At 40.0% G+C, this 14,877-nt stretch overlaps 1 protein-coding gene across 6 annotated transcripts in view; it reads right to left on the bottom strand.

Annotated features, from left to right (window-relative positions):
- Window positions 1-14,877, bottom strand: part of MYO6 (myosin VI) — a 117,262-nt gene that overhangs the window by 80,183 nt on the left and 22,202 nt on the right. For 5 of the 6 annotated variants that reach the window (XR_012586322.1, XM_074581342.1, XM_074581341.1 and 2 more), the window contains exon 2: window positions 4,280-4,418. Coding sequence is in view for 5 of the 6 variants with exons in the window: in XM_074581342.1 (XP_074437443.1) it covers window positions 4,280-4,396 (117 nt within the window). In the remaining variant the exon portion in view is untranslated. Of the gene's footprint in view, window positions 1-4,279; window positions 4,716-14,877 lie in introns of those variants that run through there. The other variant, XM_074581339.1, reaches the window with a different exon arrangement.

Raw genomic sequence — 14,877 nt, forward strand, 5'->3', positions numbered from 1 at the left:
AGCAGGATCTTCTTTCTACCATGTAATCCAATATGTGTAACCACGTCTCCCTTTATACCTTCCAGATACAGACATGAGACATCCTTACTCTCAGCTGTATTTCACAAACCAACCTAAAGCAGTACAAACAGCGTGTAAGAAAGACAAAAACATGTCTCATTTGCGCAAGCGAGCTGCGCTCGCCGCTAAAAAAAAAAAAACAAAACAACAAAAAAAAACAAACTCCAACTCTTAGCTTGAAACACTGAACTTTGGACATTCTGATCCTTACTTTCAAAGTACATTTATTCATTTATACTTAGCCTAGAAAAATACCTTTCTGGTTATTCACAGCATACCAGAGCAGATGCCCCATAAAGCCCCCCATGACCCTTCAGAACTGGCGCAGAGCCATAAGGTGCCTCTCAGTTGACCGCAGGAGGAGCGTCAGCGGGTGCCTGCAGCACCACATGCCTTCCCAGTGACTGCCAAAAACTCCTTACTGCTGATGCTCTAAGAAATGCCTGCACCCCTCAGCGCCATGAGGGTACTGGGATGGTATCTCACGATGCAAACCCCTCCAAGGCATCTCTTCCTAATGGCTTTACTTAGATTTCGGACCTCCAGGAAAAGAGTAAATTCTCTGTTTGGCAATTTCACTGTCATCTGCCCTGTTACAGCATCAAGCAACACAACAAAATAAGATATATGCAACAGGATCTGAGGTTATGATTCCCAGTAAGTTCCGAAAAGTACGCCCCGAGTAGAAGTGTAAATGTAATACTAGTTGAGTTTAACAACTGGCTGCCTTTCTACCTGCCTCCTTCCTTCGTACACCAGCGTGGAACTGCTGGTGGGACATGGGCAAGGGCCGCCAGCCCCACTCCGGTCCAGAGCCCATCCTCAGGGCAGCACTCCAGCCCTAGGTGGGACCATGCTCATTAGCAAACCCCTCTCCGGTTTCTCTGTTTTCTTTCCAGTCGTAGCATTTATCAGCCTTGCAAGCCGACGATCTAGTTTTCGGGAAGTAGCTCCCACCATGTAACACATGCATCCTCTGTTCTGATAACATGCTCCTGCAGCTTGGATTACTCTTCTCTGTACAGCGCAGGCTGGGTGACTCAGGTCTCCACCTCTCTTTAGAGACACAGCCTCCGCAGAGAAATGTAAATGCTGCTGTTAACTCCGTATGGGCTGCGGCACCCAAAACTGCTATTGCTGGTTTGTAAGTAAATCAGTATGTTGGCCAACTACCTTCACCCAGTCTGGACTGGGTAACCTGGTTTCATAATACAAAGCAATCTATGGTCACGCTGGCCTCAGGTCCTTGTCCTCCTGCCACTGCTTGCTGCCATCCTGAAAACTTTCCACTTCTTCATTTTTCAGGTGGATGCGTTCTCTGACCTCGTTTGCCATGTCAGGCACAGCTCGGTGGGCAGAGCTGAGACGCTGCCACTCTGCAATGCCAGAACCTAGCTACAGGTGGGGAAGGGAGGGAGGATTTTAAGACATCATCAAACTGGTGCCTTGCAGCATTTATTGCAGTTATTAACTATATTTTTTAATTAACCATTAGGTGGTATAAAAGGCATTCATCAAACATATGCATACACATTTCCTTTTCAGTCTGTGATCTCTGGTAAGCTACCAGAGCCTACAGAGAATACATATGACATGTTAATGACCCAGATTAAAAAATAATAATAAGTTACACTGCCTGGATATGTTTACAAGATCAGGTTACTCCTCTCCTCCCTGTAATTATCACGGGCAACTCTGGAGCTGCTGGATCACTCCTTCTTACCGAAGAGCACTTTTGAACTATCATTTTAAGTAAACAACGTTGATAATAATGGGTATTAATGCTGACTACTTCAAATTAATGGTCTAAGAGCGCAAGAACAGAGTCGTCTTAAAAAGACAAAAAGCAATGAGAAACATTTCACTATAAAAAGCAATCAATGACACCTTGAAAAGACTGAGAAGGTAATCAAGAAAATGTTTTACTCCACCTCTATTAATATAAAGAAGTTTGATAATTAGAAATATAGAACCATAATCTCTGTGGTATTTAAACTGTGAAGTGCTTGTTCCCTTAGGTGAATGAACATTAGGCCCTTAACTGATCTGCTTAATTCAGGAAAACATCCAACAGCAGGACAACAAACTTTCTAGACAAAAGAGATTGTTTTTAGTGAACCATGCAGCAAAATATTTGTACTCTAGGATATTTTTTTTTTAAATAAATTTTTTAAAAAATAAATTTAAAAAAAATATATTCCCTGAAAGAAGCATTATGTTAGAAATAAATACCGCCTCGGGAATCTCCTTATTGCCTGCTTCTGTTTCAATATACAGACTTCTGCTCTTTACCACATCGGAGACATTGGGAATAGAAACAGAAATAGCAGTGGGGGTCAAAATCATTTCAGTCAGTTAAAGACTACTTAGCCATAGCTTTGGAATATTTAATATTCTTGTCTGAACAATTTTGCTCTTCCCCAAACTGAAGAATGCATACTACTGCTACTAAACCTACAGACTTCATCTCTCACACAAAAATCAGACCTTGCACTTACTTTATATTACTAAGGAAAGCAAAATCAACTTCCTCTCCAAGATGCAGAAAAAAGAAAGCTTATAAACATTCCCCCAAAAGGAAGGGCTGCTGCACAACCTTTTGACCTGTAACAAGGCATCCTCCACTATTGTTGACGTGAAAAAAGAAGTAACAAAAAACATTTTGTCTTTTCCATACCAGAAAGGACAAAATTGTTAGAAAGGGCACACATCACATATTCACAAAGACCAAAATCACAACTTCTAAAACTGTGTCTGAGCTTCTATCAGCTAGTAAAAACCAGGATGCTGACCATCTGAATTAGGATAATTGACAGATACAAGGTGCTTCCTACAAAAACTGACATTTAATTACAACATACTGAATCTGAAAGATGTCATGATAAATGAAGCAGTTGGAACACATTAATTATGATGAATTAGGATGTTATTTTAAAAGTTACATTTATTTTGCCTTTAATTTGATGTAGCAATTCCATAGGACCTTTGTTTGACAGCATGTTACTTCCCAAGGTACTTGAGGTAAGAGGATTCATCTCTCAATCTTCATCAGCCCAACAGTAAAGGTGTATAATCCAAGCCAGAGCCTAGGACACCCCTGTAGGACACTCTCTATGCATTTAAGGGAAAAGAGAGATGCTAATCTCAACAGCAGGCTATTAACCAGTCTCTAATTTAGACAAATAAAGTATACGATACTGAAACAAATGGCTACAGAGATTTAATCCTGCACTCTTTCATAAGGGTCCTGAACCTGGGCCAGGACAAACCCCGGCATCAATACAGGCTGAGGGATGAAGGGATTGAGAGCAGCCCTGAGGAGAAGGACTTGTGGGTACTGGTGGATGAGAATCTCAACATGAGCAGGCAATGTGCGCTTGCAGTCTAGAAAGCCAATAGTATCCTGGGCTGCATCAAAAGAAGCATGGCCAGCAGGGCGAGGGAGGTGATTCTCCCCCTCTACTCTGCTCTCGTGAGACCCTACTTGGAGTACGGTGTCCTGGAGCCCTCAACACAGGGAAGACATGGACCTGTTGGAGGAGGTCCAGAGGAGGGCCACAGAGATGATCAGAGGGCTGGTGCACCTCTCCTATGAGGACAGGTTGAGAGAGTTAGGGCTGTTCAGCCTGGAGAAGAGAAGGCTCTGGGGAGACCGTAAAGCAGCCTTCCAGTACTTAAAGGGAGGACTACAGGAAACAAACTGGCTAGGGACAAACTTTTTAGCAGGGCCTATTGCAACAGAACAAGGGGTAATGGCTTTAAACTAGAAGAGGGAAGATTTAGACTAGATATAAGGAAGAAATTTTTTACAATGAAGGTGGTGAAACAGTGGAACAGGTTGCACAGAGAGGCGGTAGAAGTCCCATCCCTGGAAAAGTTCATGGTCAGGTTGGACAGGGCTCTGAGATGTCCCTGCTCATTGCAAGGGTTTTTGACTAGATGACCTCTAAAGGTCCCTTCCAACCCAAACTATTCTATGATACCATGTACTGAACACACACCAGATAACTGACAGAACACATGCACTTCTAATCAGTGTGATATTTCATTTGCAACGTAAGCTAAAGCTAAACAAAGACCCTTAGCCAAACTGTAGAACAGAAAACTTATTTTCCACTCCTTCAGGCTGCGTGTAATTGTAGACATCGGCAAAGATTTAGCCTACAGGTAAAATAGTTTTTATAAGGTTTCTCTCTGTTCCGTCGTTTGAGACACTTACCTTGCCTTTCTGATGCAAAGGTTCAATAGTTAAGTTGTCAGTGCCAATGTCCACAATCATCCCCATCTGAAACCCATCAGTTGGGTGTGGAGCCCAAACGGGCTTCCCGTCCTCCATTGTGGGATCTATCCAGTATTTCCTGTAAGAAAAAAAAAAATTAAACAAAAAAAAAATTGTATACAAATTTAGTAAGCTATCAGGATTCACTATACAGACTTTAGTTTACTTTACTATGTTTATTCCTACTATTGAAGTGGCCGGCCTGTCAGGACAAGATTCTTCCAGCCTTTCTCCAACCTGCGACACTTGTCTTACAAAGGACACCCTCAGACTTGAGTATGAAGAAGATTCAAAAACAGATCAGCTGGGGGGGAGTGGGGTCCACAGATGGCTCCCTGCAGATCTTTCCCCAATATCCCTAACTCGTGAACCAAAAAGTGGGTCTATCTCAAGATCAAAACAGAAATACAAGACAAATTCAAAGCCAAGACTATACTAGGACCACATATGTACACATTGTGTATACAGACGTATAGAAACACATATATTTTTACGTGCATGCAGTGGGTCGTATGACTAAAGGATACCTGTCTGTACGTGATTTGGTGTGCAAATACTTGAATTTCTGCAGTGGGCACATGTCGAGGCATGTGAGCAGAAATCCAGTTTCTTGTCATTTGAGACGAATGATTGTGCCCATTCTTTTTGCGTGGCCTGGCATATTGCCTTTAAATAACCCACAAATATATTTGGTCCCGATTGATTTATCATACAGCCTCTGAGAGACTGACCTCTCATACTGTAATATTACAACTCAAGGAACATCAACCTTACTTTCTATAAAAATATGATGTGAAAATTATTTCAGAGGACTGTATGATGCACAAGTGAAACAGATGCAAAGGCCAAGACATTCAAACCTTCAGCTCCCGAAGTTATGGAGCTAAATAAGCTCCCAATTAAAAGGAGTATTTGATTGCATGCAATGCTCATTGAACTAACCAGGAAAGCTGCCAGGACTGGCACACTCTGAATGGCTAATGGTGCCATTTTAAATATGCTGAATTAGTTGCCTTTTTTTTTTTTAAAAAACAAAAACCAAAAAACAAACTGCTTTATAATCCTTACCCTAATAAGAATAAGGAGTCCCCACAGCTTGAAAGGCTCACTTCTCCTGGCTGTTTCTTACTCCCCTCCAGAACTCATTCACATACTGAACTGACATGTTTTAGTGATTCCAAAATTTGTAAAAAGTATCTCATATCATCAAGGTGTAACTTGCCCCTCTCAGTATGAAGGAAACAAGCCTGCCAAGCAGCAAAGAAAAGACTGGCAGCAAACTCCAAGAGCCTGTAAGCTAGGAAACATGTCCCACATTTTTCTTTTCCCACATCTGAAGGAAAAAGGAGCTCCGAAATTTCTCACAACCAGGGAAGGCTGCAGGCACTTTTGCCATAAGGAGCAACAAGGAAAAAGCATCATCGGCCCACCAGAAACTTGTACAGCCATGAGCAGGAAAGGACACTCTTATCCCACAGAGGACCTGTCAGGACATGCTGCACATGACCTGCTTTTTGCTGCCTCCAAGGACTTTAGAAAGGTTTGAAGAGAAGGAAAAGGCTTGCTTTGACCGCTTTGAGAATGCTGCTGGTCTTAGTATCTTACTTGTCAAGAAGTAAGACAATTTTGATGTTAACTTTCATGTGAAATGACAGAAGACAAAAAGTAATTCTAAAGCAAAGACTCAAGAAGCAATGTCAAATATTTTTTAAATGAAGTAGCGTTCTGAAGAGACCTTGAAAAAACTAGCTATAGAGTCCTTAATTTAGTGCTGATGCCTGGTTTTGTGTTTAAATTTACTCAGATTTTCTTTCCCCATGAATGCAGTTAAGGATGTAGGAAGCTCATGAAGATTATAACAAATAGTTCCAGTATATTCTACTCACGCAATTCACACTATTTAAAACATTATATTTAATACAGGAAAACTTGTGGTTTATTTTTCCCTCATAAATGGAGCATATTAACTTCTTTTAACTACTCATAGTACGTTTATGTTCTAAAACCTCAAGTTCTGTTTCTGTTCTGTTCATTCACTTCTGTTTACTTCAAACCTCTTTGCCGCATCCATGAACTCTACAAAACACCATCATCTCCATCATGTGTTGCCAGCACTGTATGACAAATCCTGTAAAACAACATCTGTATTCACTCACAATTGGCTGTTGGCCATTTTTTCCTTACTTTAGGATATTGTAAATCAGACCTAGCATACACCACAGTTTTATGGATTTTTTATTTTTTTTCTTTCTAGCCAGATCTGACCTCTGAGAACAACTGCCATCGCAGGCACAGTTGCTAAACAGCTGAGTTTATTTTTGGATATAACCAGGCCTTCATTTCTTCACAAGCCTATCATTTGCTTTTAAAATGCTAGTTCAAATTAGTACTTAACTGATACACCACACAACCACTAAAAACAAGGCTCTTTTTTACATCCCAAGTAGCACAGCCAGGGCTCTGGACGTAACCATGTCACACAAGAAACAAACTCCAAAATTACTGTCAAAATTTCTGCCAAAAGTTAGAATCCAACCTCCCCAATTAGCATCCGGAGGCTTCTGCTTCGCTCACTGAGATGGGCTTTTGCATTCTTGTGTATTCTTAAGCCTACTTCATGCTTTATTAATAAAGTATGATAGAGGAGCGTCACAAGCTAAAAAAATCCTCCTGAAGGACAGAGCGGTGATTGAATTCAGCCACCACCAGGAAATGCATGTTTAAGAAAAATACCTGAGGCTTTGCAAGCGTCTAAGAAGCCACTGGGTGAAAGCATCTAAATGCGAGTGTAGTAGCTATTCACGGAACAATTACTTCTAATAAATACAGTCTTCCGCGTGAGAAGTGACACAAATCCAGTTGTAACATTTTGGTTTTGGCACCACTCCATCTCTGTCAGCTGGGACTCTGACAGGCAGCACATTAAAATTGGATACCGAAACCTATCAGGTCATACCTGCTCTATTATCTACCCTTCCATCTGATGTATAGGCTGTCGCCCTTGGGACAGATGCATGAAATCTATTCCCGAACCTGCTCTTGAATAGCCGGTCTCCAGCCCAGTGTATTAAGGGAACAGAAACAAAAAAAAAAAATCCAAAGTTCAACTACGTGATGTAAGTCACTTAGAAAAAGAAAAGAACACTTTTTTAAACATGAAACTATGCTTTACTGATTAAAACATACAAATCACAGAGTACAAACTGGGAAAAATATAGATTTGGATGCAGAACCTTCAAATTGTATTTTCCCCGCAAAAATAGAGCCCCAGTCTGGTTACAGCCCACTCACTAATAACAAACTTTTTTTTCCCCATGGGCATTCACCTACATCCAACCTTCACGCAGCCAACTCCACTACACTGTTGAAAAAGCACACTGTTTCTGAAAACTATCAAAGCCAAAAGACTCATATCCAGCCTAACAGTGCTAAGGCAACACATTTGAGAGCAACACCAAACACAAGGAGTCACCTGAATGATGCTTCCAAACAAAGGCGGCCAAAATGAGCTATCTTCCACATTTGTATTTGTATATATGTACTCAACGTATATTAAAAGATTAAAGTAGTTGATTATAAGTTGCTAGGTCATTTTGGTCTCCACAATTAAGGCTTCTTCCAAGACGAAGGAGAGAATTCACAAAGGTTATGCTTATAACTGGGAAGCCAACCACCCTTTTCTCTTTCTACAGTCAGCAGGAAATGAGACCAGGAACTCCATACTGGAGTCTGTCTCTCTGTTGAGCAGGACAGTAATGAAACAAGCCTTTCTCTGAAGTTGGTAAACTTAACAGCTACTCCTTCAAATGTCACATTTTATATTTTCATAATTGGCAAGCAGTAATAGACCTTGCTTTAATTACCAGTAATAGGATTCAACACATTTATCACTGGCTGAACACTAGTAGCCAGCAGTTCAAACAACTTGCAAGACAAAACTATACTGCACTCCCCAGATTAAAACAGCAAGAAAAACACCTGCCAGGTCTTATTTAACTTCTGCACTATTATTCCCTCTTTTGGAGAATGTTTAATAATATTGTCTCTCACAAAAATTATCTACATAACACATTGAGCATATGAAAAAACTAAGAATTGCTCAGTGGAAAGTCATCACATTATCATCCCACTCACGTTTACTGAAATATTATTGATTTTTAAAAGAATGCAATACAACTACATCTTGCTTTTGTAAAGTATTCAAAAGGAAATCAAACACTACCACTTGGTGAAAGAATTCTAGGAAGGCAAAATATAGCAATGCAATTTTAAACTTGTTGCCAGAGCCCAGAGGTAGGTATTTGCATGATCTGATCCTATTTACTATCCTATGAACAGTTTACTGTACCAAGGCACTGTACCGATTGCTGAATTAACTAATTAAAAGAAATGAAAAATTAAACTTCATTAAACAACTGACAATATCTCATTAGGTTGGCTACATCTACGGGAAATAAAATAGTTAGAATAGGTATAGTATCAAATTATCACAGTAAAAGTAGAATTACTTATTATTTTATTTTCATTTTTTTATATTAAAAAAACCCTACTGTGTTTAAGAGATGCTCAAAATTCTGCAGGGTACACAGAGCACATGAGAATTCTTCGGGAAAGGTCCTGTGAACATACGGGACAGGCCAGATAGAGGAAAACACTGATAGATAGTGGTAGCTTACTGTCAGTCAAGTTATTCTTCCAACCCTAGTCCATTGTTTAACTGAAACTTCCACAAATCAAAGCTTAGGCAGCATTCAGCACTCTACTGCAGCTGATATAATATTTCCAAGGAACTGCAGATATAGCACACACTTGGGTTTTTTTGAGCTAAATACAATTAGTCATATCTGCATACTGATATGATACTGAAAATCAACCTCCCTTAAATTTTTATTCCTTATTTACTTTTTCAATTTACTATAAAATTTCCCTGCACTAACACACCCTAGTTTAGCCATACCAACCTGCAGTTTTTTCATACCTACTTAAGATAACATCAGCAAGGTAACTGTATCAAGCGGAGACTTCTGCCAACCCAGAAAAGGAGAAAATGGGCTAGAATGCAGCACAGCACAAAGGTATCTTCAAAAACAATTTGCCTCGAAAATGGTAATGCTGACTTGTTAATCACCAATACATTTTGCAGATGCACGCAAGTAAAACAAAGAGTAATAGTTCACACATCTGAGAATTACTAGATACTAGACTAGAACGTCTTTTAAAGCTACACGATCTGACTGCTGAACACAATTTGAGCACAACAGCTGATGAAATTATTCTCATGGCATGCTCATTTTCTTGCATGTATCGACATGTTTTCAATACTGAGCAGCTAGAAACTGATTTTTGTATTTGTATTCACTTTGTATTTAGCAGTCACCTAGGAAATACCTACTCTGTGTGTACTACTCAAAACATTTAAATAACAAAAAAAATACAAGCCAATCCCTCATGCTTAAAGCAGAAGAGAAATCTAGTTTTATTTTCTCCACATTAAATGTAGCAATTCCCAATTACGAAAAAAACTGTTACGGAGCTTGGTAAAGCAAGCCTGCAACGCTCCGTGTCATTTCTCAAACACCTTCTCCTGGAACATCCATGCTCAGAAGAACAAATTTTAAGGAGCAGAAGAAGGGGTGTGGTAGGAAAAGGATTAGCAAGAGACCTGTACAGCTTGCTGTAAACCATCTCACCTTCCTGTATGTTAATTTCTGCTTGAGCCAATTCACCCCAGCTATGCTCCTGGCTTTGCTCCCTGCTCCTGCCTCTTCCCCTCCTGGCCACCTTGAGAAATACTGATCCAGGGCAGGAGATGGTCTGAGTAAGAACAAGTCCTCTGAAAAAACACACAATTACTTTGCAAATATTTAAATGGCTGTCGCATCCAAATAAGTTCCTAAAAAACTCAGTTTTAACTCAATTAATGGTAAGAAGTTTCCTTCACAGGAACTGAATGTTTCATGTTTATCACTATTCTGAAAATAAGGTGTCACACGCATTGAGCTGTGGGCAGGAACTCTTCCAGTTTTGAAAAATATTTGTTTCATGCTTTTTAAAATCAATTATTACTTTTGTTATGTATATGCACCTTTCACAGAACAAAAATGTAGCCCACTTAAAAAGGACGAGATTATTAAAAAAGTTCCTATCGAAGCTTTTGTAAGAAGCTTATCTAACGTAATTCATACTTTAACTGACAGACTTCTTAACAGGCTGAGTTTCTTTCCGCTGTGTTGACTAAGTGCCAAGAGCCTCAGTACTGCCTACGAAACAAAAACAGATACTTCCTGACCAAGAAAATCTGCCATTGAAGGTTCCAGCGAAGCTCCCAGAAAGCCAAAGGAAGGAGGGTTTGGGCAATCACAACAAACACGCCAACTCTGGGTACGGCGGCAGAAGCGAGTCCATAAGAGGGTCTGGAGACAAAAAAGGACCACTCATTGCACACCAGCAGAGGAGAGACAACAAACACTGCAAATCCCCACTCTCACAAACTGTGTTGTGTGAGAAGATGATAAGGAATGGAGAAGTCGGAAGGTCAAAAGAGACTGAGCAAAAGAAGATGGCAACGCACATTTTATTTTACATTACCCAACAGACTGATACTGGCTCATGTTAAATCCTGAGGTAATCATGACTGTGTTTGCACCTGATGGGATGTACTTCCATGAAGAATGACAAAGGCATATATGAAGGGAGAAAAGAAAAGCTAATTTCTATAAACCCAAAAGGATAAATTGAAGGGAAGAAGCAGCTTCCATCTGTCATCAATACCAACAGATTTAGCTCTCAGCAAGCTGTAATATGGAAATATGCGCTTAGACCTTCAAGAGCAAAAGTACTCATCTTGTATAAAGCTTTGTTTGTCAAGCCTAAAAAAAAAAAAAAAAAAAAAGAGTAGTTCTAGCTTCAAGAATTTCAAATCTACTAAAAGGCAACATCTCACTTTTACTAAGCCTAACCAAAACCACCAGCTGCAAAAACCTCAGTGGAAAGTTTTCCCATCTGCCAACAATGGGGCTGCGGGAGACAGTGCTTTGGGAAAGCTGACCAGTGAACTCTGCCCAACACAGCTTACCGGTTTTTTTGGAAATGCACCCCTCACCAGAACCCGGGAGCACCAAAGATCTTTGTGGCACCTGATGTCACTACTTCCCCCATGTGCGACCGTGCCCACCGTTGCTCCCCATGGCCAGTACTGGCTGGATCTGTTGAGACATGGCTTAAGCAGTAGCATCCTATGGCAGTAACAGTTCAAAATGAGACCAAAACAAATATTAATAATAAAAAAACTAAATACCATGAAAGCTAGCCTGAAACTGCTCTTACTGCAACTAAGTAGTGCTCTTATTGCAATGTAGTTCTAGTTCGTTTCTTAATAAAATTCTAGCTAGTCATAAAATTCTGTCAAACTTTAGTACCAATTCTTTTTAGCCAGTATTTGTCCAACTGCAACTGCTGTTATACAAGACCAAGATGAATTCTGTACAACTCTAAGCTTGTAAAATTCTAACCACAGAGGTTGTGGTCTTTCAACTACGACATTGAGAAGTTAAACTTGATTCATATTAGGATGAATCAAGGTCTGATGATTTTCCCTGTAACTCCTGCTCTTCTGCCAGCTTTTTAAGCTAATGTTCTCTCAAGAACATTGTTCCTATTTTAGTTCCCACTAACAAAATGCAGAGTTTCTGTCCCAATTCTTGCTAATTACAATAACTCGAGTGGAGCTCCTTGATGAACCAAGGAAGAAGTATGCTGAAGGGATCTGCACAAGCATTTTCGACCAACAGTAATACCTAAACCAGTAACAGCAACAAGCAGAAAGTGGAAAAGAAACGAAACCCAAAAATCAAATTTCACCAAGACAAAAAAAAAAAAGCTGAAGTTAGAATTAAAGAAAGAACTCCTCAGTTATGGTCTGGACTCTACTTTAGAAGCTTTACTAAACAAAAAGAAGACCAGAAAAACAGATATGGCTAAGAGCTAGAATCTGAAAGAGGTTGTTCAAACCAACCAAGCTCTTTCAGACTGTGCAAGTCAGTCCCAGTGAAACCAGGGGGCAGGGAGAGGGGAAGAGAGGAAGTACAAGACAGAACTCAGCAAACAGATAAAGGCATCAAAGCAAAATCAAAGGCGTCTTAAGTCGTCTCATGATAAAGTATAAAGGACACATAAGAGCAGACAGGCTCGCTTTCTTGCGGATCTATCTGGAGTAGTCTAAGCTAACGAGGTGCACTCTAGAGTTAACTACCCCCTATAACTGAGAGACCACACTGTGTGGCCACTGGTAGCAGTGCCCAAGCACATTAGCTTAAATCATATTCAACAAAGAGCCCCAACAAGGGCCAGTAACTTCAAACCCCTTCAGCTGGCACTTCAACGGTACATTCATTTAAACCCTCGTGTGCCACATTTTCCAATTGTAAACATCAGAAAAAACAAATACTTCTTGAGGACTGACGATGACTCTCTCTAAGCTCAGGAAGTTTAAATTCTCCTCCAGTTATGTCATTTTCCAGCCTTCCCCACCCATTCATCTTCTACATCTCATACTCTCCTATTGCCAATAATTAGAGTGCCCCGTTTCCCCACCCAACGCACCCTGTTGCCAAGCTATTGCTTGTTTTCAGGTGACCTAATACAAGAACTGATGTGTTTATTCTCTTTTAAGACTACGCATCCACTGGTTTTTCCTTTGAGGTCTGTATACAAGATAAAACAAAAGCTACCAATCGGCCTCAAGTCTGCCAAATGCAAGGGACCTCAGCTCCAGCACAAAAAGTAGAAAATCAGATAATGCAAGTGAAAAAAAATAGTAAGATAAGAAAATCCTTTCTTTTATTCCCAAATACTTAAAGGAAATGCTATCACTTATCATAAATATTGGTTTGGTATTTAAATATCTGGTCATTAGCTTACAAAATCTGAATTGAAGAAGCTGTACATTATGATAAGTAATCAGGACCCCAGAATTTTAATCCTTTGTACACCATCATAAACGTCAGCTAAAAGCACATCTTGGTGTAACCAGCAGGGACTTGTACCAGTTAAAGCAAGTTATTGCATTTCACATCAGCTTTTGCCAGGCTGATTCAGGAAGAGGCCAAGGCAGACTGAATCCCAGTAATTTAGTTTAACTCTCATGAACGCAGATTAACCCAATAAAGTTCATCCCCTCACAACAAAATCAGAGGCATATTCCTAACCCCCAATTTGGGGGGGGGGGGTGAGGGGGGCGAGGGGGGAACAAACCAAAACCAAACCAAAGACCCAAAACACCACAACAAAAAATTTTGAGTGTTTTTGGATTTTTGTTGATTCACCAGCAACTCAAGAACTCTCCACAACTAATTTTTCAGAAAAATACTTGAAGAAGAAAGCCTACATTAACTAGTGACAACACCATACATTTTGTACTTTGGGATGTGTCATGCTCAGCCCCTGAAGTTCAGGTAACCCTACAATTCCAACAGAGAAAGTTAAGGGCTGAATCAACCTTAAACCTATCAGTAACTTTGTTCTCCCTGGCAGCACTCCTGAATGCTTTAGAAATACCCTGGGGACTCCCAGGGTGTAACCAATTCACAACTCCGGCCCCTTCCCCGCGCTCATCTGTCTTAACAAGTATTGAACTTCAGGTATATAACCCTCTTGCTGCAGTGTAACAGAGCATAAGTAAGGAAATACAGGGATAAGGAAGAAAGCAACCTACACTGAGTTTTATCAGGTTGATAAATCCATACACACGTAACTAACAGAACAGAGACAAATTTGCATGATAATTTGTTTTTGAAGTCCAGCAATAAGAAAACATTGCCAAACACCACTTCCCAGTACATATCAGAGTGATACTGGAACTGATATTTTAGAAAAATAAGAATACATACCCGGCCAGGATTCAAGTCAAATCAAATAAACTAAGCACACGGATGGCAGCATCAAAGGCTGCTGGAGGGTCTGCAGGAAACCTCAGATGCTTGACCTCAGGCCATTGCAGAGACATGGACTGGAAAAAAGACAATGGTACTTTCTGTCTTACTACCAGAATAATAAACAGCAAGTAAAACAGAGGTTTCCAAATAGTATCAACTTTGCGTTGGCCCCTTTATTAAAGAAGAAAATACTAGAAACTAACGATAATCAGCATCTGTAGATTAATGGGTACAACTCAGGAACTGTCTACCGTCATCCATCTCCGTGCAGAAACCATAATTCTTTCAGAGACAGAACTAGCTCCTAAAAACGGTTACATTACCAGGTAATGCCACCTCCTTTTTCATCTCTTCATATCAGCTTGTACTTCCTACAAAAAAGTACAGGTGTAATTTATAGGCGATAGGCTGAAACACAGACAATCCTCTACAGATCGTAATGAACCTAGGAAAAACTCCCACTTCAGAAATCAGTAATTAAAAAAAAAAAAAAAAAAAGGACAGAGAAATCTATTGCCAAGTTCATCAATGTCACTGATTTCTGAGGGATGAGACTGAAAGCTTTCTCCTTCTCTTAACATAAAAGAGCATAAGAGCCATTTAAAA

This window comes from Larus michahellis, chromosome 3 (genome assembly GCF_964199755.1).
Source record: "Larus michahellis chromosome 3, bLarMic1.1, whole genome shotgun sequence".
Taxonomy (NCBI): Eukaryota; Metazoa; Chordata; class Aves; order Charadriiformes; family Laridae; genus Larus; species Larus michahellis.